Source organism: Podarcis muralis, chromosome 1 (assembly GCF_964188315.1).
Source record: "Podarcis muralis chromosome 1, rPodMur119.hap1.1, whole genome shotgun sequence".
Classification (NCBI taxonomy): Eukaryota; Metazoa; Chordata; class Lepidosauria; order Squamata; family Lacertidae; genus Podarcis; species Podarcis muralis.
Window position 1 is genome coordinate 127,467,789 of NC_135655.1, and position 24,115 is coordinate 127,491,903.

General features: G+C 45.8%; 1 protein-coding gene across 6 annotated transcripts in view; it reads left to right on the forward strand.

Moving 5' to 3' along the window:
* The window catches only part of NBEAL1 (neurobeachin like 1), a 139,613-nt gene that overhangs the window by 85,592 nt on the left and 29,906 nt on the right, over positions 1-24,115 (forward strand). For all 6 annotated transcript variants that reach the window (XR_013390553.1, XR_013390554.1, XR_013390555.1 and 3 more), the window contains 14 exons: positions 2,559-3,119; positions 4,131-4,306; positions 5,438-5,591; positions 8,093-8,221; positions 9,473-9,778; positions 10,729-10,878; positions 11,888-12,045; positions 14,726-14,850; positions 15,539-15,665; positions 17,052-17,200; positions 19,840-19,973; positions 20,685-20,786; positions 23,168-23,263; positions 23,376-23,500. Coding sequence is in view for 3 of the 6 variants with exons in the window: in XM_077918182.1 (XP_077774308.1) it covers positions 2,559-3,119; positions 4,131-4,306; positions 5,438-5,591; positions 8,093-8,221; positions 9,473-9,778; positions 10,729-10,878; positions 11,888-12,045; positions 14,726-14,850; positions 15,539-15,665; positions 17,052-17,200; positions 19,840-19,973; positions 20,685-20,786; positions 23,168-23,263; positions 23,376-23,500 (2,492 nt within the window). In the remaining 3 variants the exon portion in view is untranslated. The remainder of the gene's footprint in view (positions 1-2,558; positions 3,120-4,130; positions 4,307-5,437; positions 5,592-8,092; positions 8,222-9,472; positions 9,779-10,728; positions 10,879-11,887; positions 12,046-14,725; positions 14,851-15,538; positions 15,666-17,051; positions 17,201-19,839; positions 19,974-20,684; positions 20,787-23,167; positions 23,264-23,375; positions 23,501-24,115) is intronic.

The following is a 24,115-nucleotide window of genomic DNA, read 5'->3' on the forward strand; positions in this document are numbered from 1 at the left end:
TGGAGTTCTTAGGATGTGTCCAGAAGTTGATGCAGGATGCAATCCTGTTCACATGGGGCAGAGGATGGGGAAAAGGCACCTGGTGGCTATGTGGAACTGATCCTGTGGAACAATGTTCATATCTGGTTTCTCTCATATATATTTTTTTGTAACCTGGTGAAGATAGTATGAATTGACTGCATTATAACTATAAGAATTCTCAGTGGGTTTTGCATCCTCAGGAATCGGCTCCTCCCCGTTTACACAGTCCATTTGTCTCTCTCTTTTGTAAGATTTTTATTTTATTTTTTAAAAATACATAAACATAAAACAAAATCAATTAAAAATCCATAGAATGAGATTCCTCTGAATCTCAATGTCCCGGTCCCCCCCCCCCAATTCCCTCCATGGGTCCTAAAAACAATGTTTACAACTGCATATCGGCTCATATCCAAATTTTCCATCTGTCTAAATCATGGGTAGGCAAACTAAGGCCTGTGGGTCGGATCCAGCCCAATCGCCTTCTAAATCTGGCCCGCGGACGGTCCGGGAATCAGCGTCTTTTTACATGAGCAGAATGTGTGCTTTTATTTAAAATGCATCTCTGGGTTATTTGTGGGGCATAGGAATTCGTTCATTCCCCCTCCCCCCAAAAATATATAGTCCCCCCCCCCAGGTCTGAGGGACAGTGGACCGGCCCCCTGCTGAAAAACTTTGCTGACCCCTGAAATTGTCCATAAGTTTTGTTACTTTACAAGTGTGGTTAAAATCCTGCTAATGTTTTCATCTGTCCACAATTATAAATAAATAAATTAGAAATTTCCCCCATTATTTTTTAAAGTTCTTGTCCTCTTGGTTTCCGAGCTCCCCAGTTAATTTTGCCATTTCAGCATAGTCCATCAACTTGGTTTGCCATTCTTACCTGGTCAGAATTGTTTCTTAATTCCATCTCTGGGCTAGTAACATCCATGCGGTTGTTGTCACATACAAAAAACGTCTTTTCTGGTCCTTTGGAATCTTGGTACTGTACCTATAATTCCTAATAGAAAAGCTTCTGGGTTTTTTTTGGACAAAAGTTATTTTAAACATTTTTTTCAGTTCATTGTAGATCATCTCCCAGAAAGCTTTTGTTTTCTTACACATTTACCACCTATGATTAAAAGTACCTTATTTTTCTTTACATTTCCAGCAGATATTTGTACTTGTTCTATTTTTGCTAACTTAGTAGGGGTCAAATACCACCAGTACATCATTTTCATATAATTTTCTTTCATTGTACAACATGCCGTAAATTGCAAATTTGTTTACACAGTACATTTGTCTCTTAAACCATCTATTTAAAGTTTGATCTGTTGTATTATAATCCCTGCTCTGGTTTTTAAAAATGCATATTGTTTTAGGCTGAAATTATTATAAAGATGGCATGTCATATGACTAGAGATGGGAAGGTTTGGGGGGGAAACTGGAAAAATTGGGGAAAACCCCCAGTTTTTTCCAAAGCCATTTTCCCCCTGGGAAAATTGAAAAAAGTGTGTAGAATATTCAGATTATATCAAACTGCCCCCCCCCAAAAAAAAACGGCTTGGGGAAAAACCAGGAAAAAACTTGGGGTTTTCCCAATTTTTCTGTTTTCCCCCCAGGTTTTTTCCCCATCTCTAGGTCACACCTTTAAATTCTCAGACCTATTACTTACAGCTTAAGTTACCGTATTTTTCGCTCTATAGGACGCACCCAACCATAGGATGCACCTTGTTTTAGAGGGGAAGAACAAAGGAAAAAAATTCTCCCCCTCTCTGCTCAGCGCCCCTTCAGCGAAGCGGCAGGAGAAACAGAGCCCCAACCATTTCTCCTCCTGCTTAGCTGAAGGGGCGCTACGCCTTAGCTGAAGGGGCACCTACCCTTCAGCGAAAGGAACCCGAAGCCTCCGGAGCGCAGCGGGAGCTCCCGCTGCGTTCCAGAGGCATCAGGCAGCTATCTTTGAAGCCTGGAGAGAGAGGGGGGCCTGTGTGCACCGACCCCTCTCGCTCTCCAGGCTTCAGCAGAAGGAATCCCGAAGCCTCTGGAGGCTTCAGGCGGCTATCTGGCTATCTCCAGATAGCCTAGGGTTCCTTTTGCTTGTGGGGCTGGCGGTGGGGAAAGCCGAGCTTCCCGCATCGCCAGCCCCGGGGAGCAGTGCGAAGGCTGCGGGAAGGCTGTGCGCAGCCTTTCTGCTGCTCCCCACGGCTTGTAGGGCTGGCAGTGGGGAAAGCCAAGTGTCCCTCACCGCCAGCCCCGGGGAGCAGTGGGAAGGCTGCGCACAGCCTTTCCACTGCTCCCAGAGCTTCTCAGGGCTGGGGAGAGAAGCCCGGGTCTCTCCCCCCCCCCCAGCCCCAGGGACCACACATTCGCTCCATAAGACACACAGACATTTCCCCTTAGATTTTAAGAGGAAAAAAGTGCGTCTTATGGAGCAAAAAATACAGTACATGCTGGTTTAGCACCTTGGTGGCTCTTTCCAAGGCAACGTGATTTACAGGCACACAGAAAGCTCTGAGAAGGTTCCTCTTGCAGATTGATGTTGAGCTTATTGCTTTCTGCAGCTTTTGCAAATCCTCCATAGCCAGCCGGATTCAGCGCAACAGATTTCTCAGCAGCGTGGCTGGCAGGAGACGTTGGCGAGACTCTTCCTGAAAGAGAACGCCGAGGTCAGGAACGGTGTGAGGGAGAACAGAAACGACTCTGCCAAAGAGGGTGGTGAAAAGCACGCTCCAGGTAAAGAGTTTCAGAAACACTCTTGTTCAAAGGCCGACGGGGGAGACGCTACCAGTTTTGCATCTGTCAATGGTGCATGCGATCGGTGGAGCCTAGAAGACAGCAAGCCTGGGGTGATGCTCGAAGATCCTTCCGGGGCAGAGATGTCGTTCATGGCTGAGGATCAAGATGAGCTGTGGCAGAAGAACCCTTCTCACCTGAGCTTGGACCTGTCGAGCGTTGACTCTTACGAACTGGGTGACGGTGGGAGTCAGATGGTGGACAGCCTGCCCAGCACCCCTTCGCCTGTCGAGAACACCAAAACATTCTCTGGGCATCTTGAGAAAGAGCCAAACACTGCAGCAGAGGTGGCATTCCCGGCAGATCTCTCATTATTTGAAATTCGCGAGGTAATGTGTTCGTCCTGCTTCCGGGCAAACTTTTGCGGTTGGTCCCATTGCCCGCCCACCCAGTTTAGTTTTTAAAATTGCCATACTTTTCCGTGTATAAGACTAGGTTTTTTTCTTTAAAAATTATGCTAAAAAGTGGGGGCATAGCTGTCAACGTTTCCCTTTTTTTAAGGGGAATTCCCTTATTCTGAATAGGATTCCTCGCATGAAAAGGGAAAAGTTGAGAGCTATGGGTGGGGGGTCGTCTTATACTTGGATAGTGCATAGGGTGGACATTTGATTGGTTGCTGCCACGGCTGTCAGCGGCTATTGGGCATGTGATTGGTTGCTGCCTTAATAGCTGACGCTGATTGGCTGACGTGGCAATTGGGTGGGCGATTGGCAGCTTCTGCTGGCCAGGGGACAGACGAGAGCCGGATTTTGCGACGCGTGCGGGTGAGCGGTTTTCGGCAATCCCCCCTAAAAAAAAAGCTCAATAACGCTGGGTAATCCCCCCCAAATAAGCTTGACAACTCTGTGTCATCTCCCCCCATTTTCTTCACTTTGAATCCCCTTATACATGGGGGCATCTTATACACGGAAAAGTACGGTAATCAAAATTCTTTCACAGTTAAACATTTAATGAAAAGAGAGAGAAATAATGCGTGTTTATTCGGTTTTGCTCAAAAGATTTGAAGATTTGTGCTTTTCACATGGCTTTGCCACTGCATAGTAGGCAAATCCAGCTCAAGTTGATTTTCTGCTCTCCCTGAATTGTTCACACCATTGTGGTTTTCACTGCTCGGTTAATTACCTTTTCTTTTCATAGTGTATCTTTTAATATGATTGGATGCTACTTTGGGCGCTTGTCAGCTAAAACGAGAGAGAGAGAGAGAGAGAGAGAGAGAGAGAGAGAGAGAGAGCATAATAATAAGTACATATGCCAGCAGTCCCTGTTCCAAAGGATAAGACTTGTTAGGTACTCATAGTAATAATATTATAATTCCTTAAAATACACGATTGTTTCCATAGGCATGTGAAGAAGATCTCATACATTTACTCACCGATGCCCTGCTTTGTGTGATGTGGAGAGGCATAGAAAGATCTGACGATGCTGCGTGGGTGGAGAGGGGGCAGGTTTTTTCTGCCCTCACCAAATTGGGGATATCCAATGAGCTGCTACGGCCAACGGATGAAATAAAACTCAAGTGAGTTTATTTTAATAATTTATATATATATACACACACACATATATACCGCCCCTTGCCCAAAGGCCACAGGTCAGTTTTGTTGTTGTTTAGTCGTTTAGTCGTGTCCGACTCTTGATGACCCCATGGACCAGAGCACGCCAGGCACTTCTGTCCTCCACTGCCTCCCGCAGTTTGGTCAAACTCATGCTGGTAGCTTTGAGAACACTGCCCAACCATCTCGTCCTCTGTCGTCCCCTTCTCCTTGTGGCCTCCATCTTTCCCAACATCAGGGTCTTTTCCAGGGAGTCTTCTCTTCTCATGAGGTGGCCAAAGTATTGGAGCCTCAGCTTCAGGATCTGTCCTTCCAGTGAGCACTCAGGACTGATTTCCTTAAGAATGGATCTGTTTGATCTTCTTGCAGTCCTTGGGACTCTCAAGAGTCTCCTCCAGCACCATAATTCAAAAGCATCAATTCTTTGGCGATCAGCCTTCTTAATGGTCCAGCTCTCACTTCCATACATCACTACTGGGAAAACCATAGCTTTAACTATACAGACCTTTGTCGGCAAGGTGATGTCTCTGCTTTTTAAGATGCTGTCTACAGCATTGTAAATAACACAACGTATGCACAACATGTGTCCATAAAAAGCTAAAAGACTAGCTATATCAGCTGATTCTTCCATTCTAAGCAAAGAGTTGAGAGAGTCTTTGCAACCTGAGAAACAAGGTGTGATTCGTTTTCTTATTCCGGCGCCCGTATTGTAATTGGAACACAGTTTCATGTGTCTGGAATTAACTTCACAGAACCTCTAACTCCTATTATTATTGTTGTTGCTGTTTTTGGCATCTGCCTGTCTAAGGAGACAATGGAAGAGTCAGAGCATTGGAGAGTTAGCATGCCTGCTGTGACATGTTCTATTGCAGTCGGGGCAGATGAAGACGTTATTACTGATATATTATTTACCCGCCCTTTGCCCTGAAGCCCCAGGCTGGGTTACAATATTTGAAACAAAAATTTCAAAAGCAGTTTAAAACACCTCCCCCTAGCAAGAAATACGGTGGCAGAGCTAGATACATAATCAGGTCCTTGTTCTCTGAAATTCATAACGTCCACCTCCTTTGAATAACACGTTTCCTCTTTTAACTTAGCTTGCTAGAGAAGATGTTGGAATGGGCAGTCATGGACAACAGAGACGCTAAATCTCTCCCAGTGTACGCAGAAAACGCCTTCCGGCTCCTACTTGTCGTGCAAGATTTCCTGCAAGCAGAAGGGCTTGTTAATTCAAGTCTGTGGACGGAAAAGGTAGGAATGAATCAGTAAAAACAAGAGACAGGTTGTCGGGTGGCTGCTGATGCCCTCGCGTCCTGCCTGCGGACTTTAATAATAATAATACAGTGGTGCCTTGTAAGACGAAATTAATTCGTTCCGCGAGTTTTGTCGTCTTGCGATTTTTTTCGTCTTGCGAAGCACGGTGTCGGGAAAGTTTTGGAAAAGCGTCAAAAATCACCAAAGTCTCTAAAAACCTCAAAAAAGGCTACCACACCGCGTTCTATGAGTTGCTCCTCGAAGTCAAGTCACAACTGTATTAACGGTGTTAAGAAAAAGGAAACAAACTTGCAAGACGTTTCCGTCTTGCGAAGCAAGCCCATAGGGAAAACCATCCTGCGAAGCAGCTCAAAAAACCCTTTCGTCTTGCGAGTTTTTTGTCTTGTGAGGCATTCGTCTTGCGAGGTACCACAGTAATAGTAATAATAATAATAATAATAATAATAATAATAATAATAATAATTTTTTATTTATACCCCGCCCTCCCCAGCCAAGACCGGGCTCAGGGCGGCTAACAAGCAATAATAAAAACAAGTTGGTTAAAATACAATTAAAAAGATTAAGATACAACATTAAAACACTAGGATGCAGTCTCTTCATAGGAGGAGAAAGGAAAAAGAAAGAAGGGGAGGGAATCAAACTGTTTCTAAGCCAAAGGCCAGGTGGAACAACTCTGTCTTACAGGCCCTGCGGAAAGAAATCAGATCCCGCAGGGCCCTGGTCTCATGAGACAGAGCGTTCCACCAGGCCGGAGCCAATGCTGAAAAGGCCCTGGCTCTGGTTGAGGCTAATCTAACTTCCTTAGGGCCCGGGACCTCTAGGGTGTTGCTATATATGGACCTTAAGGTCCTCCGTGGGGCATACCGGGAGAGGCGGTCCCGTAGGTACGAGGGCCCTAGGCCGTGAAGGGCTTTAAAGGTCAAAACCAGCACCTTAAATCTGACCCTGTACTCCACCGGGAGCCAGTGCAGCTGGAAAAGGCATGCGACTGGCCACTTTGGAGAACAAAACATTATGAGAATAAAACCTTTGGTCTGATCCGGCGCTGCACTTGCTTGTGACATCGACTGCCATCTTTTAAGTCCAACTTGAAAGTTGAAGCAGTCAATTTAGAAAGAAATGAGCCTCAGTTTGGGTGAATACAGAAAACCATCCATCTATTAACCATGGCATACATAGAACTGCCCAGCAAGCTCATTGTTTGGGCCATTTCAAACAGTGCCTATGTTCTTCTTTTCATACACAGACCCCCCCCCCCCTGCATATTCTTCATTGAGATTTTGCCTCTACATTTCATAGTTGGTCTGATTTGGGGTGGCGGGGTGGCGATCACACAGGGTCCCCGGACGTTTCACCATCTATTGATCCCTGTGCCACCACTTTATTTCTCGCTGCCACCACCCCGGGCCCTACCTGGTAAATTACTGAGTCCAGTCAGGGTTAAATTGGAACATAAACTTCTGTTTATTTATTGCAGTTTAACAAGCGTGTGGTTTCATAAACGGTCTCAGTCAATTACAATCACGGGGTGCCTATCCAGACCTATAACTTCTGTTACCTGCTCTCACTCACTAAACCACCACTCAGATATTTACTTGTCTTCCTAGCTCCTAACTGTTCCTGACTCTGCTTATTTCGCTACACTAAGTCAACCTACCCGCAGATTCCATCCCAATTCACTCCCACTCCAACCAACCATCCAACTCGCAACGAACTCCCACCTTCGCCCCTCCCAGAGCTGGTTTTATAGTCTCTCTGACTCCACCCCCCTGGGTTCTGATTGGGTACCTATTTAACTATTTCACCTCCAGCACTCTCATATGTTAACGTCACAGGGGGTATTTCTACTGCTCTAGGGAGCGAGTTCATTTTTTTTTAAAAAAAAGACACATCTTTGGACTCGCACTAACGATATCAATTTGTAAATATATATAGTTTAATGTTTAAAACATGCCTTGATTCTAAACACATTCTCCCTGGCAGGGATCCCATTTAATACATTAATAGGCAAATCTTAAAAGTTTCTACAAAGTACTGTAATAAATAAGAAAAGCAAGTATAGCTGCTGTTTCCTTAGTATATAGGTCTGTCTGTTTGAAAGCGCGATGGTGGCGTGCAGGCACAGCCCTTGAACCCTTGCTAGTTTGGGGTTTCTGGGGGAGATGCAATGGTGTTGAGATTCAGGGTGTCTTCCACTCTTGCCCTACTCTGCCTCACTTCCAAATTCACTTGTTCAAATTCATTCATTCAGATTAGCATATGCACACGTGTGTGTGTGTGTTCTAATTTTACGATTTTAAGTTTTTTTTGGGGTAATTTTTAAAGCAATCCTGGGTTGTACATTGCTTGGTCTCGCCATGAATTGAGATGTATATTTAACTGTTCCTCTGCTTTAATGCTTTTAAAAAACAACAACCAAAAAACACCATAACGTGTCTTCTCCTTCCCCTGTGATTTCGGAATGGTGTTTCTCATAGCTCTTAGAAGAGTTGGTGACTCTCATGGATACCTTGTCTGTCTGGTACTCTTCCGGCCCAGAGTATGTCAAGTTCTACCAAGTACAAGTCCAGATGCTGCTTGGATTCATTGGACAGGATAATTTGCAGGTTTGTTGTTGTGTGTATTGTACAGCGTGCAGTTGCTGCGATGCAGAATAGTGCTAGCAACATCCAGGGTCTGTATCATAGCTGTCAACCGTCCCTTATTTGGCGGGAAAGTCCCTTATCCCAGCGCCGTGTCCCGCTGCTTTCCCTTATTGATGATGTCCCTTAAATTTCCCGGGTTTCAAAGGAAGCAGCTCCTCTCCCTCCCTCCCTGCCGGCCAGGGAGGAGGGAGGCTCCAACTGGGTTGCTTGGCTGCGTTGCTCACCCAATAAGGAGTCTAAGAATGACTGGGGGGTGGAGCTTGCATGCATTGTGCTGATCAAATTGGCCGCGTTGCCTGGGGACTCGCCTTTGCTCAGCGCTTCCCAGCAGAGAGGTGACGGTGGTTTTCCTTGCTGCATCCCCTTTGCTGGGTTGCTGTGCTGTGGGAACCACCGCTTGAGGCTTCGTTTGGCTGCTGGCTGGGCTTTCTGCCTTTGGCTCGGAGGGGCTCAGAAGATGAGCATACCTGTGCTCTGAAAATCCCTTATTTTGGCTGCTGATCCCTTATTTTCGAGGCTGCTGGTCCCTTATTTTCAAATCTGTAAGTTGACAGCTATGGTCTGTATAGCGTGTTGAGAATTAGATTTAATTTGCCATTCTTCTCTGGTTGGGACTTTATTAAACCGTTGGATTGTGCCGAAATGGCAAAACTGTCCAGAAGGCTCCGAAACCAAAGAAGACCAAAACTTGAACAAAGAATGCGAAAAATGTATAATTTATCTTGGAGACCACTGCAAACAGATGAAAACGTTAGCAGGATTTCAAAAACACTTATAATGTAGCAAGTATTAGGGAGATAATGGAGTTATATAAAATTGGTACTATTGAAAAATATGCAGTAGAAAAGGTTAACAATTGGACCCATGGAGGAGAAGGTGGGGAGGTCCAGAGATTCAGATGAATCTTTAAATGTGGGTGTGTATAGTTGTATTGTTATAATTTTATACTGGTAAAATCAAAATTATTTATAAAAAATGAGTATTAGATTTAAAGTGGGCAGGAGTATACAAGTGAGTTTATTGTGATGAGAATAGGCCATTGTGAGCCTCGAACTCCCCTTTCTTTTTCATTTCTTCTGCAACAAGAAGTTTCTCTTTGTCTTTTGGCTCAAACTACAGTTTGCTGTTCTCTGCAAAGGAACGAAATAGCTTTGGGGAAATTGGGGGGCACATTGGCTGATGTGGTTGCCCCCTCTCTCCCTCCCCCTTCAGGTTTGCGCAATGGCTGCAGCCAAGCTAAACACCCTCCTTCAGACCAAAGTGCTGGACAACCAACTGGAGTCCTGCTACCTCCTGGGCAGGCTGGAAGGCATTCTGAGCAGATCGATCAAGGAGAAGACAGAGACCTACTCCTTCCTGATCCCTCTCGTCCGGACGCTGGTTTCCAAAATATACGAGCTGCTCTTCATGGACTTGCACTTGCCCTCCCTGCCTTCGACGAACGGGAGCCCTTCCTTTTTCGAGGACTTCCAGGACTATTGCAACACGGAGGAATGGCAGACTTATATTGCTAAATTTGTAAGTCACAAGGCCCTCCTTCGGCCGTCGTTTTTTCTTTCTCCTTGTGGCGATCACACAGGGCCCCCGGACATTTGACGGTCTGTTGACCCTGTGCCACCACTGTGATTGCTTTCTTCGCTGCCACCACCCCGTGGACACGCGGAGTCCAGCCAGTTGTTAACATTAACAAATAATCAAGTTTGTTTTTAAATGCAGGAACAAGCTTATGGTTTCAGTTAACTTTTCTTGTCAATTTCTTAATCTTAGTTCCTAACAACTTCAAACTGATTATCCCCAACTATCTGCCTGACTCTGAAGTGAAGGCCCAAGACAGGTGTTGATCATTATGTGAGCTGCGCACAGGTGGTCTGAAGCGAGCTACCACCATTCCTGTGGAGCCTCCTTTTATTGAGACAAATATGCAAGCCAGGCAAATACATTTTGGGCTGTGACCTTTACACATCTTCCGTCCCGAGATTGTGGGGTGGTACAAAGCTATTTTGGCACCTGTTCCACAGCGTCATTTCCCCCTTGCACAGTGTATGACGTAGGAGACAAAAGGTCTCTAAGGGAAAAGGTTACAGACAGGACACTGCTGACTTCTGAGACCGCAAAAGGTCAGACATAGGTGGAACGATGTACCAGACAGCTGTGGCTTGTCGGGGGGGGGGGTGTTTCCAAGGTCCGCGATATCCCTACATGACTCCACCTAACAATTTCTCTCTCTCACAATACAACTCTACCAACCCACACCTAATCCTCCCTTTTCCTTCTTCACCTCCCAAACCTCAACTGACTTTCAAAACCTCCCACTCTAACTTTTACTCCTCCCTTGCATTCCCACTGGCCAATCACATCACACTCATTTAACCCTTTCCTTATGACCCACCTAGGAGGCAAACGCCACACTCCTGCACAGGAGAGAGGAGGCGTGTTCGCTATAACCCTCTTAACCTTTTGTGCACCAGATCATTCCCCATATGAAACAGTATGAACTCAGCACTTTCAGCGACGGCCACGAGCGCATGGCAGTATTTTGGAAGGATTGTTACGAGGAGCTGATGGTCAACATCCACAAACGAGAGCGGGAACGAGGAGAAAGCAAGCTCAAATTCCAGGTGACATTTCATTACTTCCCAAGCAGAGCAGACACCGCAAGAGCTCTTGCTATGGGATCATTCCCTGGCCAGGAAGATCCCAGTTTGGTCCAAGGGTGGGGGTGGCAAAAAACCTCTCATGGGTAGTCAACCCGGTGCCCTCTAGATATTGCTGGACTTACAAACCAATTGACTGCACCTCCCTTCCTCTCTGGCTGTTCTGACTGGGACTGGGGGGGATATACCGTATTTTTCGCTTTATGACTCACCAGACCATAAGACGCACCTAGTTTTTGGAGGAGGAAAACAAGGGGGAAAAAATTCTGAATCCCAGAAGCCAGAACAGCAAAAAGCGAAAGCAGCGATCCCTCTTGCTGTTGTGGCTTCTGGGATAGCTGTGCAGCGTGCATTCACTCCATAAGACGTACACACATTTCCCCTTACTTTTTAGGAGGGAAAAAGTGAGCCTTATAGAGCAAAAAATACAGTAGTTCAAAACATCTAGAGGGCACAAGGTTGGGAGAAGGCTGCCATAATCTTTGGCACCAAGGCTTGCTGAAGACACCTCAAGGCTAGTGGCAGATCCGTGAAATCAACTGGATCTCTTTTCCAGCCTTGGGAGTCTTTATTTGGAGGACGACTCAATGGAATGATTTTCTTCTGCTTTGCCTTTTGTTGTTTTGGAGAGTATTAAAACAGCCCCTTGTATAGAGGTTTCCATGTCCTTTGACAACCCCTCTAGCATTTACAGACGCACCTTGGATCCCGAACACCCTGGAACTCAGACGTTTTGGTTCCTGAACTCCGCAAACCTGGAAGTGATTGTTCCAGTTTGCGAACGTTCTTTTGGAACCCGAACGTGTGACGGAGCTTCCGCAGCTTCCGATTGGCTGCTGGAGCTTCCTGCAGCCAATCAGAAGCCGCGCCTTGGTTTCTGAACATTTTGGAAGTCGAACGGACTTCCAGAACGGGTTCCGTTTGACTTCCAAGGTACGAGCGCATTTAAATGTTTCAACTTTCTCACCTCCAGGAGTTTTTCGTGGAGCCATTCAACCGACGGGCGCGGCAGGAAAACCTGCGTTACAACAGCATGTTGAAGCAGCTGAACAATCAGCACACGGCAACTCTCCGACAGTGGAGAGCTGCTAAACTGTATCTCACGTGTGAGCAGGGACCCTGGGCTGAGAGGTAGGTGGAGGGTTCCCTTTTCTCTTGCTCCTTCAGGTAGCATTTTGAATCTCTTTGGAACGACTCTTCCCTATCAAGCTGGTTAGCTAAATATTCTTTTGATCCTATGTGTCTTGTACATTAAGGTTCAGACTACCCATGTGTGGCGATCACACAGGGTCCCCGGACGTTTCACCGTTTATTGATCCCGCTGCCACCACCCAGGCCCTACCTGGTACAATGCAGAGTCCAGTCAGGATTAAATTGGAACATAACCTTCTGTTTATTTATTGCAGTTTAACAAGCGTGTGGTTTCATAAACGGCTTCCTCTGCCCTGAAGAGGCTTCGCGCGGCTATCCCAGAAGCCAGAACAGCAAGAGGGATGGCTGCGCAGAGATCCCTCTTGCTGTTCTGGCTTCTGGGATAGCTGCGCAGCCTGCATTCACTCCATAAGACGCACACACATTTCCCCTTGCTTTTTAGGAGGGAAAAAGTGAGTCTTATAGAGCAAAAAATACGGTACTTGTCTTCCTAGCCCCTAACTATTCCTGACTCAGCTTATTTTGCTACACTAACTCAACCTACCCACAAACTCTATCCCAATTCACTCCCACTCCAACCAACCACCCAACTCCCAACGAACTCCTCCCTTTGCCCCTCCCAGAGCTGATTTTATAGTCCCTCTGACTCCACCCCCCTGGGTTCTGATTGGGTAACCTGTTTAACTATTTCACCTCCAGCACTCTCATAAGTTAATGTCACACCATGTAAAGTTTGGGCGTGTGGCTCATTTCCTAGCAAATAATTTCTGATGCACACGTTCCTGCGCACACATTCACACACCCCTGAACTTTAGGATTTTCCTCCCTAGTTAATCCTTTTCACAGTTCAGTTATGCAAAGACCCATGACCATTCTGGTACTTTTAACATATTGTGGAAGCTAGGGCTTTGGTGGATCAATACAAGATCTTGCCGGGAAAATGGGGACAGGGGATGGCATATAAGGAGAGGTAGATTCTCTTCTCCCTCCTCCACTGAAAATGCCTCTTCTAACATATGGCCGTGCTTGTCAACGTTTGGGTCTAAGGTTTTTTTTTAATGTGTTTTGTCTAATCGAGGACAGACTACCGTATTTTTCGTTCTATAGGACGCACTTTTCCCCCTCCAAAAATTAAGGGGAAATGTGTGTGCGTCCTATGGAGCAAATGCAGGCTCCTTGGCTTCAGCGATAGCAACGCGAAGCCTCCGAAGTGCAGAGGGAGTGCTCCCTCCGTGCTCCGGAGGCTTCGCATTGCTTTCGCTGAAGCCTGGAGAGCGAGAGGGGTCGGTGAGCACTGAAGCCTTTGGAGCGCAGCGGGAACTCGCGCTGCGCTCCGAAGGCTTCGGGTTCCTTTTGCTGAAGCCGGGAGAGCAAGACTCTCCTGGCTTCAGCAGAGAGGGAGAGCTGCACAGCGCCCCTTCAGCCAAGCGGGAGGAGAAATGGAAGGGGCTCCGTTTCTCCTGCCGTTTCGCTGAAGGGGCACTGAGCAGAGAGGGGGAGAATTTTTTTCCCTTGTTCTTCCCCTCTAAAACAAGGTGTGTGCTATGGTCGGGTGCATCCTATAGAGCGAAAAATATGGTAACCTGTGACCTTCCACATGCAGTTGATCTCCAACTCCCATCGCCCCCAGCCTGCTTGGTCAAGTAGAATATGTTGTAGTTTAACAACATCTTGGGGTCCACAGATTAGCCACCCTAGAGCAGTGTTTCCCAACCTTGTGCCTCCAGGTGTTTTTGGACTACAATTCCCATCATCCCTTGCCACTGGTCTTGCTAGTCAGGGATGATGGGAGTTGTAGTTCAAAAACAGCTGGAGGCACAAGGTTGGGAAACACTGCCCTAGAGAATCCTATCTTCCCTGGAAGAATGCAAGCCAAAAACGATGCTTATCAAAGACTTCTGTGCCCCAAATGCTAGGGAGTTCTTCAACACAGCTGGGGACTGGAGTAGATTACTGTCAGGGAACTGCCATCAGTGGCGGAGGGAGAGAGCAAAAGCCAGAGGGATTCAAGAGAGCGTCCAGGGATCGGGAGAAGCAGCCCATCTTCTGGGGATGAGAATCAGCGTAGCACCAGTGGAGAAGGGGGGCAGATGGGGGAAGCGGCGAGGCGGTCCCATGACTCCTTGCCTGGGGCCAGCGGGGAGAGTAGGGGTCCTCCGCTGCCCACGCCCTCCTTGCGCAGAAGGCTTTCGCGCAGAGAGAGTAGGAGGAGACTAGGCGTCAAAGAGCTTCTTTGCTGGAAGAAGTTTAAGAAACGCCCACTAACGGATTCTGCCAGCGATTGAGTCAGCCACGGGTGAGTGGCTGTCCAGACAGAAAAGGTTCACTTAGGCAACCCAGCCAGGTGTTTGCACCCAGCCCAGGGAGATAAGCACCGGCTTACGCACAAGCAACCCCTAGAACCATTACAATTACCTTTGGGAGGAATCCCACCCTGTGAAACCCATGGAGAAGCAGGTCTCCACAACTGTCGACAAACCATTGCTCAGGGCTTTAAGCGACTGCAGCTTGTTTGTGAATTTTGAAATCCACCTGCAGCGATGTTCGTCTGTGATTTAAAGCTTTTTCTTTCTTGTTTATTTTTGTTGGAAACCCTTGTAGCAGTTAAGTTCTGTGTCTGATGCATGTCAAATTATCTTGGGTATATTCCTTTCTCCAGGAAGCTAAATCGTATTCACTGGAAACTTTCAAATGTGGAAAATTACTCACGGATGAGGCTAAAGTTGGTACAAAATTACAATTTCAACTCTCATCAGGAGGCCAGTGCCCTAAGGGATAATCTAGGTGAGATCTAATACCTTTTTTTGAATAAATTTTATTTTTGCATTTTCTCTTTTACATAAATAAATGAATCAAATACATAAATATATAATCCCTTCTGACTTCCCACCCCCGATCTTAATGTAATGATTTCCCCCTCTGCATCTCTTTCATAATTCTTATAAATCCTTCGTCAATCCATATTTTTACTACAAGTTTTTACTACAAGTTTTCTGTCAATCCTACCAATGTATGCAATTTTTACTAGTTTTTACTACAAGTTTTCTGTCAATCCTACCAATGTATGCAATTGTTTACAATAGCTTTTCAAATAAAATAGAAACCTTCCCCATTCTTTATTAAAGACTTCCTCTTCCTGGTTTCTGATTCTCACTTTAAGTTTTGCCATCTCGGCATAGTTCATCAATCTTGTTTAGTGTGTTTTATAAACTCAATTTTGTTTTAATCTTAAAATAGTCTGATTCGTCTCTGATCTCTCCCCCCGCCCCCCTTCGACTTCAGGAAACTATGTAGTCTAAAATACGTCTGTGCAAATCAGTTTGTCCGCCCCCCCCCCCCGCATCCCTTGCAATGATTAGAACAGTATAATATGAACAGAAACCATGTGATTTAATAGGACTTTTGTGTGGTTCAGCGATATAAGTCTCGCAGAATGCAGCTGACTTTGTAAAATCTCGCTTTATCTCCAAAGGAGTCCAGCAGGCACCGCCATCGAGCGAGGCTTTGCTCCTGGAGGCTGTGAAGCAAGTGAAAGTCAGTGATATGGAGGATGATATACTTGAACTGCCAGATGAAGATCCAGCATCTACTACAAGCATGTATGTCGCAAAGCCTGGGCTGGAATCCAAAGAGCAGCTTTGTTCTTGCCCAAGGGCGCAGTAGGATTTCCAATATAAATTTGATTTGAGTAGCAGATGGCCATGCCAGTGTCACAGATACTCCCCCGCTCCAGGTCCCCTCTGTTTTCAGAAGTTATTTTACACGTGGGCACAAGGAAACCGCTCGTTTCTCTCTGGTCGGGGACAGAGGGTGGCACGTGGGAGGGAATTGTCATCGCGCCACTCCTTGGTGTGTGGAGCGCCTCAGGGTGCGATACTCTCCCTGATGCTTTTTAACATCTTTATGCGCCCCCTCGCCCAGCTTGTCCAGAGTTTTGGGCTGGGTTGCCATCAGTATGCCGATGACACCCAACTCTATCTGTTGATGGACGGCCATCCTGACTCGGCCCCAGACACACTGACCAGATGTCTGGAAACTGTGGCTGGATGGTTACGTGGGAGCCGCTTGAAGTTAAATCCTTCGAAGACAGAGGTCCTCTGGCTGGGAAGGGACGATATGGGATGGGGGGGGGGCAACTCCCATCTCTTGCTGGGGTGCAATTAGTGCCAGCACCGTCCGTTAAGAGTTTGGGTGTAATCTTCGACACCTCCCTTTCCATGGAGGCGCATAGATTGCAGCTATAACAAAGGCGGCATTTTTTCATCTCCGCCAAGCTAAGCAGTTGGCTCCTTACCTCTCTCGCCCTGACCAAGCCACTGTGATCCATGCGGCAGTCACCTCCAGACTGGATTATTGTAACTTGCTCTACGTGGGGCTGCCCTTGAGACTGAGCTGTTCCACCAGGCCTTTGGCCAGGGCACAGCCTGACTCCCTCCTTTGGCAATCTTCACAGAACTTTAGCCTAACGGTTGCCATCAATTTGATTTGAATTAATTTTATAATGAAATGATTTTAGAATGTTGTACTGTTTTATTGTTGTTAGCCGCCCTGAGCCCGGCTTCGGCTGGGGAGGGTGGGATATAAATAAAAATTATTATTATTATTATTATTATTATTATTATTATTATTATTATTATTATTATTTCAAGAAGCACAAACCCAGAGGTTGAGCGGAACTAATTTTGCAGGTCTTGTGGATGCCAGACCAAATGTCTCTCCAGAAAAGAATGATTGGGTCTTTTCTGCCCAGCTGAATTGTAAATAAGAAGGTCCACTCTGTGTTGTTGTTGTTGTTGTAATTAAAAATGTGACTTTAAGCTGATCAGTCCAGCATTTTAAAGATTATTTTATGCATGATAAAACTGCCGTTCAAAATATTGTTAGGGGAGAGCGCAAAGAGAGCTATGGGTGGGGGGAATACAGAGTTTCATCTTCTGGAGCTCCCCATTGATTCTAGCCTGTCATTTTTGGTGTTCCTGCTGCAGGGATGAAAAGGAGGAGCAGAGCCAGAAAGAAAAACTTGTCCTCGCTGAAGACTGCGAACTTATTACAATCATTAATGTCATCCCCGGCAGGCTGGAGGTCACTACACAGCACATTTACTTCTACGATGGCAGCATTGAAAAAGAGGAAGGTGAGGCCTGCAGTGTAACAACAGCGAGCATTGTGTGGACCGTTTTGCTGTACGCATTTTAACTTTGGAATTACCGTATTTTTTGCTCTGTAAGACTCACTTTTTCCCTCCTAAAAAGTAAGGGGAAATGTGTGTGCGTTTTATGGAGCGAATGCAGGCTGCGCAGCTATCCCAGAAGCCAGAACAGCAAGAGGGATTGCTGCTTTCACTGCGCAGCGATCCCTCTTTCTGTTCTGGCTTCTGAGATTCAGAATATTTTTTCCCCTCTTGTTTTCCTCCTCCAAAAACTAGGTGCGTCTTGTGGTCTGGTGCATCTTATAGAGCGAAACATACGGTAATTCTGCTTGCGAGGGGGGGGGGGGATAAAAGCTTGTTGTCAGGGAACTGCCATTGGATCAGAGGCGAGAGGGGGGAAAGGCAAATGGATTACAGAGAGCCTCCAAAAATCGTGGGAAGCAGCACTTCCTCAGCGGAGGAAGGAAGCCACGCCTCTAGTGGGGAGGAGATGCAGGGCTCAGAGGATGCAAGGTGGTGCCAGGACACCTTGCCTGGGCAAAGCGGGGAGGAGGGAGGCCCCCTTTACCCAAGCCTTCCTTGGGCAGTAGGCTTTTGTGCAGAGAGGGGAGGCGTGGGCTGGGGGGTCAAGAGACTACTCTGCTGGGGAAGGTTTAAGGACCGCCCACTCTCAGATTCTGCTAGTGAGTGAGCAAAACATGGAACAAGAGGTGTTCTGCATTGTAAAGGTTTTAAGGTAAAGGTAAAGGGACCCCTGACCATCAGGTCTAGTCGTGGCCGACTCTGGGGTTGCGGTGCTCATTTCGCTTTATTGGCCAAGGGAGCCGGCGTACAGCTTCCGAGTCATGTGGCCAGCATGACTAAGCTGCTTCTGGCAAACCAGAGCAGCGCACGGAAATGCCGTTTACCTTCCCACCAGAGCGGTACCTATTTATCTACTTGCACTTTGACGTGCTTTCGAACTGCTAGGTTGGCAGGAGCAGGGACTGAGCAACGGGAGCTCACCCCGTCGCGGGGATTCGAACCGCCGACCTTCTGATCGGCAAGCCCTAGGCTCTGTAGTTTAACCCACAGCGCCACCCGCGTCCCTTGTAAAGGTTTTAGCACCAATAATAAAGTTTTTGAAAAATCCAGTGAGGCATCTTGCCTGATCGCTCTCGAGCAACCACCCCAATAGCCATAACACTTGTGATCTTAGGATTTGGTACAGATGAAATCAGGCTGCAAATTTGCATTGCATAGGGGGTAAATACGGGTGATTGCCAAGCCTTATGTTAGGTTATGAAGCGATGAGAGCTGCTCCTGTAAAAAGCATGGGCATTGTGCAGTTTCTTGAACGGTGTCAATACGAAATATTGCGCACATTTCCTGATGTGTGTTTGATGTCCCCAAGAAGGTTTAGTTTCTTGCACTGCTCAGAGACAGGAGCACTTTAGCTCCAAATAAAGTAATTGGCTCTCTTTTCCCTTGAAGCCTCGGTGCATTCCTGCATTTTGCCACTTTTCAGTTTCCCCCCAGGAAGCGCTGCTCATAAGGAAATGTTATGCTGTTACAGGGCCTGGGACTTGGAGGTGTGCCATTAAACTTGTACGTGTCACATGTGCAAATATACAGATACCAAAGACAATTTTCCTATGTAGGCAAGAGGGGCATGCGCGTGTGCAAGTTTAATGTTTTTGAAGCGTTTTACTGAACCTTGCTGCTTTGACTTCACATAATAATAATAATAATAATAATAATACAGTGGTACCTTGGTTTGTTTGACCAAACTGCGGGAAGTAGTGGAGGACAGAAGTGCCTGGCGTGCTCTGATTCATGGGGTCACGAAGAGTCGGACACGACTAAACGACTAAACAACAACAACCTTGGTTTGTGAGCAGCCTAGTTTATGACCATTTTGGATTACAACCAATTCAAACCCGGAAGTGCACGTCCCGGTTTGCCAATTATTTTTTGATTACGACCTGTTTTTGTTTTTTTTGTTTTTTGTTTTGATTACGAACAATTTTTTTTGGTTTACAAACAATTTTTGGGGGATTACGGCCCCTATTTTGGGGAGGCCCCATTGGCGAAAGCGCGCCTTGGGTTACGACCTGTTTTGGTTCACGAACGGACCTCCGGAACAGATTATGGCCGTAAACCAAGGTACCACTGTAATTTATTATTTAGACCCCACCCATCCAGCTGGGTTTCCCCAGCCACTCTGGGCTGCTTCCAACAAAAAATTTAAAATACATTAAGACATAAGTCATTAAAAGCTTCCCTAAACAGGGCTGCCTTCAGATGTCTTCTAAACGTCAGGTAGTTGTTTATTTCCTTGACATCTGATGGGAGGGCGTTCCACAGGGCAGGCGCCACTACTGAGAAGGCCCTCTGCCTGGTTCCCTGTAACCTCACTTCTCACAGGGAGGGAACCACCAGAAGGCCCTCGGAGCTGGACCTCAGTGTCAGGGTTGAAAGATGGGGGTGGAGACGCTCCTTCAGGTATACTGTGCTGAGGCCGTTTAGGGCTTTAAAGGTCACCTCATCACCAACACTTTGAATTGTGCTCGGAAACGTACTGGGACAATAAGTTATATGCCCGTTCAACATATTTCACAACAATGACCATCTCTTCTTTCCAGGTATAGGTTTTGATTTCAAATGGCCTCTTTCTCAGATTCGAGAGATTCATTTGCGTCGCTATAACTTGAGGAGGTCCGCTCTGGAGATCTTCTTCGTTGACCAGACCAATTACTTCCTGAACTTTAAAAAGGAGGTATGTCTTCTTAAAGGGTGAAATTCGTAACAAGGTGACCTCTGGCAGTTGCCGCATGGTAAAAAGATGAACAGGGTCAACTCACCTGTACAATGTAAACATTCCTGACTGGTTGAGGATATACTGCACTATTTGTTGATTTGCCTAGAGAATTTTTTTTATCACAAAAATCCAGCTCTTTGAAAAAAGTAACTATAAACCTACTGAAATCGGCATTCCATCGTAGCATAAGAGAGTAAAGATTTGTCTTTTTGTGTAACTTGTTTTTTATTACTCTGAATGTTTGGTGTACATAATTCTTCGATAAAGTGCTAAAGGGGAAATCAAAGGCATGGTTTTATGGTTAAGCTGTTAAATTGGCTGCGAAACAGCAGGCTTCTAAAGGAAATTCATTGGACCGGCCCTTGAAAAAGACAATTGTATAACCAGACATAGAAGATTAATGGGCAATATTCAACATATTCAGACTGGACCCATTGAAATCGATGGACTCAAGTAATTAGTCCAATGATTTCAATGAATCTGCTCTGAGTTGGATTGAGTAGACATAAAAAGTTAATTTTCTAGAAAGCAGGAGGGATAATATTTGATTCAACAGTCATTAAATTCATGTGTGGGGTGGGAGGAAACAGTAAGGGAAAAATTACGTTCTTTCCAGAATGCTTATTTGGCATTTTCTTGGATTAATTAATCTACTGTACTCTGTTATAGGCAAGAAATAAAGTGTACAGCCGAATTCTGTCTCTGTGTTCCCCAAATATTAGTGGGACAAGATCTCCACAAGAATTATTTAAAGCATCTGGTCTGACCCAGGTAAGATGATGTTGCCAGGAATGGCTTGGGAATTTTTTTATATTTAATTGTTGTTCTGTAGTAGGGTAGAACCTGGGTAGCTTCCTCCTGCCCTTTTAAAAAGCCTGGAACCTAACCGTTCTCTCTCCCAGTAATTTCCTAGCTTCAGAACTCAGGAAAAAAACCATTTTGTTTTGTATCAGGGATGGGGAACCTGTGGCCTTCCATTGGCCGCTGGACTACAGATCCCATAAGCCCTGAACACTGGCTGTGCTTTGGGGGCTGATGGGAATTGTAGTCCAACAGGCAGGTCACAGGTTCCTCATCCCTGCTTTATACAACACCCCCAGTAGTCCGCTCTGCTGACATAATAATACTTTTTGCAAACCACTTTTGAGTTGTAATGTGCTATAAAGGGTAAAGGGACGCCTGACCATTAGGTCCAGTCGTGGCCGACTCTGGGGTTGCGGCGCTCATCTCGCTTTACTGGCCGAGGGAGCTGGCGTTCAGCTTCCGGGTCATGTGGCCAGCATGACTAAGCCGCTTCTGGTGAACCAGAGCAGCGCACGGAAACGCCGTTTACCTTCCCGCCGGAGCGGTACCTATTTATCTACTTGCACTTTGACGTGCTTTCGAACTGCTAGGTTGGCAGGAGCTGGGACTGAGCAACGGGAGCTCACCCCGTCTTGGGGATTCGAACCGCCAACCTTCTGATCGGCAAGTCCTAGGGTCTGTGGTTTAACCCACAGCGCCACCCGCGTCCCCTGTAATGTGCTATTTTTTTTAAAAAAAGTGCTATAAAAATACGTAAAATAAATATACAAAAGGCAAACTCCACCCCTTTGTGTTCTGATCCCTCTGTTAAGAAAAGCCTGTTGGCAAAGTATAATTCAATAAGCCCTAATTTGTCATGTGTAAAAGATGGAGTTCCCATTTCCAGATACGGTTGGGTTTTTTTCCCATCCTGCTGATGTTTGGTTAGCCACATCAGACACAAAATGTCTGATTTGGATGCAGCATGCACATTGCACATTGCCCATAAACATGACAGGGAAGCTTGCACATGTACTCTATCGGTTAATCACTTGTCATATGGACCCACCAGCGCTCCTGCTCTTTGATCACTTGTAGGCAGACCAGTGTCTCTTTCCTAGAAATTCCTCTTTTTTATAATAATTTTTATTAATTTTAACATATAAATTATAATACATACCACAAAACTTCATCATTTATACAATCTTTTTTGGACTTCCCTCCGCACCTCTGATGATCCACCGTTTTAACCACTTTTTATGCATTTCTTAAATTCTTATTACCTTTAATTGTCTTTACTAACCCTCCTCCCCCTTATCCATTTTTGCAATAATTCCAATAATACTCCTCACAAAACTTCTTGCAAGCCTACAAACGTAGTCTGATCATCACAAATACTTTTCAAATAATCTGTAAATTTACTCCAGTCCTCTGTGAATTTCTGGTCCCGCCGATTTCGAATCCTTCCTGTTAGTTTATCCAGTTCTGCATAGTCCATTAATTTCATTCTCCATTCTTCTTTCGTCGGTAATTCTTCTTGCTTCCATTTTTGGGCCAGTAATATTCTTGCTGCCATTGTTGCATATAAGAACAGGTTACATTCCTTTCTATTTATGTCACTCCCCACAATGCCCAATAAGAATGCTTCTGGTTTCTTTATAAATGTATATTTCAACATTCTTTTCATCTCATTATATATCATCTCCCAGAAGCTTTTCACCTTTTTACATTCCCACCACATGTGATAAAATGTTCCTATTTTTTCTTTACATTTCCAACATTTATTACTAACTTTATACATTTTAGCTAACTTGACAGGTGCAATATACCATCTATACATCATTTTCATCATATTTTCTTTTAAGGCATTGCATCTTTCCTAGAAATTCCTAATGGACTTCCTAGAACCAGGAAAGCCCAGAGTTCCCTCGAGGAAAGCCATCACTGTCAAACGGTAACACAGGCTTCCTCAACCTCGACCCTCCAGATGTTTTTGGCCTGCAACTCCCATGATCCCTAGCTAGCAGGACCAGTGGTCAGGGATGATGGGAATTGTAGACTCAAAACATCTGGAGGGCCGAGGTTGAGGAAGCCTGCAGTAACACATGCCTACTCCAGATGGGCGGTAGCGGTGCAGAATCGGAAGGAATTCCAACCAAAGCCTTGTGGTTTTGTTTACAACTTTAAGAGACTTTGAGCCATTGGGTTAGGGCGGGATAAAAGTCCAAAATAAATAAATGTGTGAACTTGAATTTCCCCCTTAATTTTGTCACCTGAAGATATGTTGTTTGGTTCGTTCAGATGCTGGCAAGATGTGTGGCCTAACCGTGATGCTCATTAACAGCTTCGATTTTTCGTTTTATTTGTAGAAATGGGTGAACAGAGAGATATCCAACTTTGACTACCTCATTCAATTAAACACAATGGCAGGACGAACCTATAATGACCTTGCGCAGTATCCTGTAGTAAGTTTCCTCCCCATCCAGCTCCGTCTTCTTTTCGGACTAGAATTCAGTATTTACATTTGTGGGGAGAAGCGATGTGAGATCTGAAACCTGTTTGTCTTCCCCATTCAAGTTTCCATGGATCCTACAGGATTATACTTCAGAAGAATTGGATCTCAATAACCCGGCTGTGTTCAGGGATCTGTCCAAGCCCATTGGCGTGGCGAATGAAAAGAACGCCAAGGCTGTACTGGAAAGGTACTGTATTTCATTTAAAATGACCAAAGTATTTAGTTAGATTTGCATTCTTACTGGGGTTTTTTTGGGGGGGGGGCAGGGAGCTCTTAGTATGTTTACTTTCCTATTCTATGTTTCATCTGATAATGATGCTGTTGATTCAAATGGTGGTAAATAAATTTACAGAAGCTACCAGACCATAGGGAGCACCTAGTTTTTAGACGGGGAAATCAATAAAAAAATCTCCCCCCCCCCAGCCCCAAAGAGCAGCGTACAGGCTGCGCACAACCTCTCCCTGCCGGAGGGGTTGCGCGCGGCTATGGAACAAGCCAAGGCAGCCAGCGGGATGGATCCCGCTCACTGCTTTGGCTTCCTCTTTAGCCCCGCGCAATCTCTCCCTACTGGGAGAGGCTGCGTGGAGCTAAAGAATCCATAGCCCCGTGCAGCCTCTCCCTGCCGGAGGGGTTGCGCGCGGCTATGGCACAAGCCTGCATTCGCTCCATAGGACGCAGACACATTTCCCCTCAATTTTTGGAGGGGGAAAACTGCGTCCAATAGAGCGAAAAATACGGTAAACGTAGGTGGGAATCAATAGATGCGAGTTTAGTTGTTAACAGCATTTTGAGACACACATGG